Genomic DNA, 4,943 nt, shown 5'->3' with positions numbered 1-4,943 from the left:
TCAGTTGGGCATGGTGTCGAGGCCGAGCGAGGCAGCGTGTTGCTTGGCGCGGAGCCGCAGGTTCTCGATGCTGCTTGTCTTGCTGTTGTGGCCAGGCAGTGCGGCGGAGGCCTGCAGCAGAGGGCCGCTCCACACCTGCTGTGCATGCTGGGACAGGGACTGGTAATACGACTGGCAGGGCAGCGAACCCAGCGGTGCCGGGACGCTCATGTTCATGCCCAGGTAGGGCAAGGAGGACGGCGCGGCCATGTCGAACGATGGGTAGTGCACCAAGCTGTTAGTGGCGGCCATGTGCTGACGGAACTGCTCCTGGAGACGGAAGAGGCTCAGCGGTGACGACGAGTACGAGTGGCTCTGAGAAAGGGCTCCGGTCACGCCGTTAGCCCCAGATGTGATCGCCGGTGAGCCAAGGGGAGACTCTGGAAGGATAAACATGAAGACGATGTGTTAACTGTGGGATAGATTACACAGACATAGCAACAGGTTTTTTTTTGGTTTGTTTTTTTAGTCTTTCCTGCATTGAAATGGGAGACACTTGAAAACCGGGCATTTCTGCTTTTTCAGGTAAATGCGCTGGAAAAGCTGATTAACTGAAGGGGAAAGGACACGAACCTCAGTTTTGTGAGCCAACAGAAAGCAAGCGTTGTTTGAAGGCACAATTAATTATAAATTAGCAGTCACACTGAATTTTGTTCATCTGTGGGGAAGCCATGGCCTAATGTTTTAGAGAAGCAGTTTTGTGACCAAAAGGTTGCCGGTTCGATTCCCTGGACCAGCAGGAATAGCTGAAGTGCCCTTGAGCAAGGCACCGAACCCCCAGCTACTCCCCAGGCTGCTCTGGGTGTGTTGTATGTCATTCTGGATAACAGCGTCTACTAAATACCTGTAATGTAATGGTTTCCTGATGCACACCTATATTACATCACACACATCTGGAGAAAATAACTAACTTTCTCGTCCATGAACATGTGCTCAGGGTGTTGTGTTTTTGTTTCCTCCTGATGATGAAATTTTCTTGTTTGCACCCCTTCTCCCCCCCCGGGATGAAAATTCACTCATTCGTGTCCGTCTCTTTACCCTGCGACAGTTTCATATCCACAAAACTCTGATTAGCAGACTGTATATACAGCTGTGTGTTGGTAGCAGTAGCCATGACTGACGTTTTAAATGTTAATCAGAACTGTGATGTAATGTGATGTGCTGAAATTTATATACTTGTACCATGATAATGCAGATTTACTTACTTACTTTTGGATCGGTCAGATATTTACATGAAAATCATAAACTAGAGCGTCAGTGATAAGGTAGATCACTCTGGCCCCGTCTAGTCCAGAAGGAACGATCTAACGTTGTGCAATAAATGTTGCAAGCTATATAGACTATATATATGCTATATATAGAAACGATATCCACCCTAGGAATACTGACCTGTTTACCAGAAAGAATCCAAAACGGCAAGGAATTGACAGAGAAGAAGTGATTTTTGTTGAAGTGCAAGACATTAAAGGAACAGTCCACCATACTTCCATAATGAAATATGCTCTTATCTGAATTGAGACGAGCTGCTCTGTACCTCTCCGAGCTTTGCGCGACCTCCCAGTCAGTCAGACGCAGTCAGACGCGCTGTCACTCCTGTTAGCAATGTAGCTAGGCTCAGTATGGCCAATGGTATTTTTTGGGGCTGTAGTTAGATGCGACCAAACTCTTCCGCGTTTTTCCTGTTTACATAGGTTTATATGACCAGTGATATGAAACAAGTTCAGTTACACAAATTGAAACGTAGCGATTTTCTATGCTATGGAAAGTGCGCACTATAATGACAGGCGTACTAACACCTTCTGCGCGCTTCGGCAGCGCATTGATATCTGAGCTCCGTATCAATGCGCTGTCAAAGCGCGCAGAAGGTGTTAGTACGCCTGTCATTATAGTGCGGACTTTCCATAGCATAGAAAATTGCTACGTTTCAATTTGTGTAACTGAACTTGTTTCATATCACTGGTCATATAAACCTATGTAAACAGGAAAAATGCGGAAGAGTTTGGTCGCATCTAACTACAGCCCCAAAAAATACCATTGGCCATACTGAGCCTAGCTACATTGCTAACAGGAGTGACAGCGCGTCTGACTGCGTCTGACTGACTGGGAGGTCGCGCAAAGCTCGGAGAGGTACGGAGCAGCTCGTCTCAATTCAGATAAGAGCATATTTCATTATGGAAGTACAGTGGACTGTTCCTTTAAGGCTTAATTAGTCCATAACTTCATTAATAATTGTAATGAAGCAAATCTGGGTAGAACTTATATGTACCCTAGGTTCCCCTACCTTCATGCCAGAAAGAATCAAAATGGGTGAAGAATTGCGGGAGAAGAAGCGATTTGTGTGGAAACTGCTTGTTAGGGATTGATTAATTACTCCATATCTTCATTATTAATTTCAATTATGCAAATTTGGGTAGAAGCTATATGTACCCAAGGCAGACCTACCTTTCTGCCAAAAAGAATAAAAATCAGTGAAGAATTGAGAGAGAAGAAGCGATTTTCATGAAATGTGGATGACGCCGGACGGACGACAGACAACACAACACGCAATGGTATAAACTCATCATCTGTCGGCCAGATTAGCTAATAATTGTTTAATGCTAAGTTTATATTTATTCTTGGCTGCGATTGGTAAACTCAATTTAGCAACGATGCAGTAAATTAGTAAATAAGCTATAAAAACATCGTCATAGAGAAATTGATGTATACTGGAGTCACTGGTGTTATGCCAGGGATTAACCACTAACCCCACGGCACCTTGAGCAGACCCAGTCGATGTTTTCAGCCAAGTAATCAACTTATAGCCACAGATTAAAATGAAGATCCACAACATACAGCTGTGGACTCAAATGACACAATTCGTCAAAACATCAACAACTTGACAATTCGTGGCAGAGAGTTTGTGCTTGGTTTCATCGTGGCATCAAAATATTAATCCGTAACCACACCTTATTAAAAAATAACCACCTCGGCATCTCGGAGGAAAATATAACAAATGTGATGATGTATGATGAAGAGATCATGTGATATTAAGGTGTTATATAAACTGTATTATAACATGATATTATGGTTAGACATGGAATGACATCATCTCAGCAGATGTCTTTACCCGGTTTGGGGCTGAGGCGTTTACAGGGAGGAGACAGACTCCCAGACTTGTCCACCTTCATGTCATCCTGGTGAAGCTTTAACTCTTCTTCCCTGTCGGTCGTGTTGTCCTCCGTGGCCGACTCGCTCCCTGACTGCTCCGCCGACGTGACGTTTAGCTCCACGCTCAGCTCCGACGGCCCTTCAGCCTCAATGGAGGACGACGAGGACGTGGACGAAGGGGGAAGCGGGTTCTCCAGGTTTACGGTGGAAGGAGGGTCAATCTTATCGCTTGCTCCTAATGTTCCTTCAGGCGAGGCATCCTTCTGCTTCTGGAGCTGCTCCTTCTGCAGGCTGCGCTGCTTCTTACGAAACTTAGCCCGCCGGTTCTTGAACCACACCTGATCTCAAACAGAATGCAAACAGAGTGAAATTTCTGAAATCATGGTTTTCTTATTGTATCCATGAAATGCTGATGGGTTTGAACGACGCCTCACCTGGACTCGTGCCTCGGGCAGGTTGGTGCACATGGCCAGCCGTTCACGCATCACCACGTCCGGGTAGTGCGTCTTCTGAAACGTTTTCTCCAGAGCCTCGAGCTGCTGTGCGGTGAAGGCCGTGCGACTCCGCCGCTGCTTACGATGCTGAGAGCCGTAACGAGCCTCGAGTATAATGTCTTGAAATGCACAGCCGGTTTTTTGAAGAGAAAAGAAAGAAAGATGTTTAATCAATTGAACATGACACAAGGAGGATTTTGTGCGTGTGAGTTTTGTACGAACGAGACCCAGTCCTACGCGAGCAGAAAGCATATCCAAAACTTTTTACACCATGCTGTCATTTTGCTAGAAATTCTTTGGTAAAAATGTTTCATTTTGTTTGTTGTTTTTGTCGGACTTATGGGAAACGAAGCAAGCAAGGAGTAAAAATTAATGGATAAAAAAGTATCCTATCATTGAATAATTGAATATTGGAATAGAGCTTGACTGCGTAATGCAAATCAGTGTTTAATTTTTATGTCAGGAATTTCTAGAAGGCTGAAAATGAGTAGGTGACGTGTTTGAGCATGGATAGTTCCTTATTAGTTCCTCAGTTCAGATGTTAATATGAAGAACAGCAACTTGAACACATGATGAGCGTGTAGCATTACTGCATGTCCAGATGTTAACATCCAGATGTTATTGTTATGTCACTCACCAGCCAGCCTCTCAGCGAGTGTGAGCGCGTGGACAGACGGACGGTAGTCGGGGGCGTGCTGGGCCTGTTGAGCCGCCTGCTGATGGAGGTTGTACATGGCGCTCAGTGAGTTCATGGCGTGGAGGGAATACCCGTTCACGCCGTAGTGCTGCATGGCGCGTGACGTCTGAAACCCCCCCCCCAAAAAAAACCAAAACCCAGACACCATGAGTCTTGATGTAAAGCATTTCTAGCACTTTATTTACTACCATATAGATTTAATTAACACCCATCATACAGCTGTTTAAATATTACACACGGTCCTGTGCAAAAGTCTTGGCACCCTATGTTTTTTTTCCCCATACAATTCTATTTTATGATTTCTACATGATCAAGTCAAAACATTACAAAAACATTTTAGAGTTCCAAATGTTCGGGTTTTTTTCCCCAAGCACAAAATTAAATGTTACAGAAAAAAAAAGTTTGTATCTGAGCAGCGTATTCCATAAGAGAGCACTTTTCAGATGAAAAAAGAAAGCATAATGAAGGCTGCTGGGTTTTGGTGTAAAATGAAGTGAGTGTGACAGTCAAAGTGTCCAGAAGAACTGTGGCTGGTTCTGTAAGATGCTCGGTAAAACCTACAGATC

The 4,943-nt window shown here is 44.6% G+C and overlaps 1 protein-coding gene across 2 annotated transcripts; it reads right to left on the bottom strand.

Moving 5' to 3' along the window:
* Positions 1-4,471, bottom strand: dmbx1a (diencephalon/mesencephalon homeobox 1a). Of its 2 annotated transcripts, none has more exons than XM_060905491.1 (4): positions 4,318-4,471; positions 3,621-3,799; positions 3,146-3,524; positions 1-419 (listed from the first exon to the last, which is right to left on the bottom strand). In XM_060905491.1, the coding sequence occupies exons 1-4, from the start codon at positions 4,469-4,471 to the stop codon at positions 1-3; spliced, it is 1,131 nt and encodes a 376-aa protein (XP_060761474.1). The 2 variants fall into 2 exon arrangements, with proteins under 2 accessions (XP_060761474.1, XP_060761473.1); XM_060905490.1 differs by having other exon boundaries at positions 3,621-3,817; positions 4,321-4,471.
* Positions 4,472-4,943: the final 472 nt, after the last annotated feature.

The sequence above is a fragment of the Neoarius graeffei genome, chromosome 23, assembly GCF_027579695.1.
Source record: "Neoarius graeffei isolate fNeoGra1 chromosome 23, fNeoGra1.pri, whole genome shotgun sequence".
NCBI lineage: Eukaryota > Metazoa > Chordata > Actinopteri > Siluriformes > Ariidae > Neoarius > Neoarius graeffei.
The sequence above is the reverse complement of the archived record's forward strand: the minus strand, read 5'-3'. Positions and strand labels throughout refer to the sequence as shown.

What these genes read in the sequence shown, in the direction of transcription:
- dmbx1a (XM_060905490.1), bottom strand. Translation starts at nt 4,471, where the DNA reads ATGCAGCACTACGGCGTGAACGGGTATTCCCTCCACGCCATGAACTCA. An exon ending in TGCCCGAGGCACGAGTCCAG is followed by an intron (nt 3,525 to 3,620) that starts GTGAGGCGTCGT and finishes GTTTGAGATCAG; the next exon opens with GTGTGGTTCAAGAACCGGCG. An exon ending in ACGCCTCAGCCCCAAACCGG is followed by an intron (nt 420 to 3,145) that starts GTAAAGACATCT and finishes TTATCCTTCCAG; the next exon opens with AGTCTCCCCTTGGCTCACCG.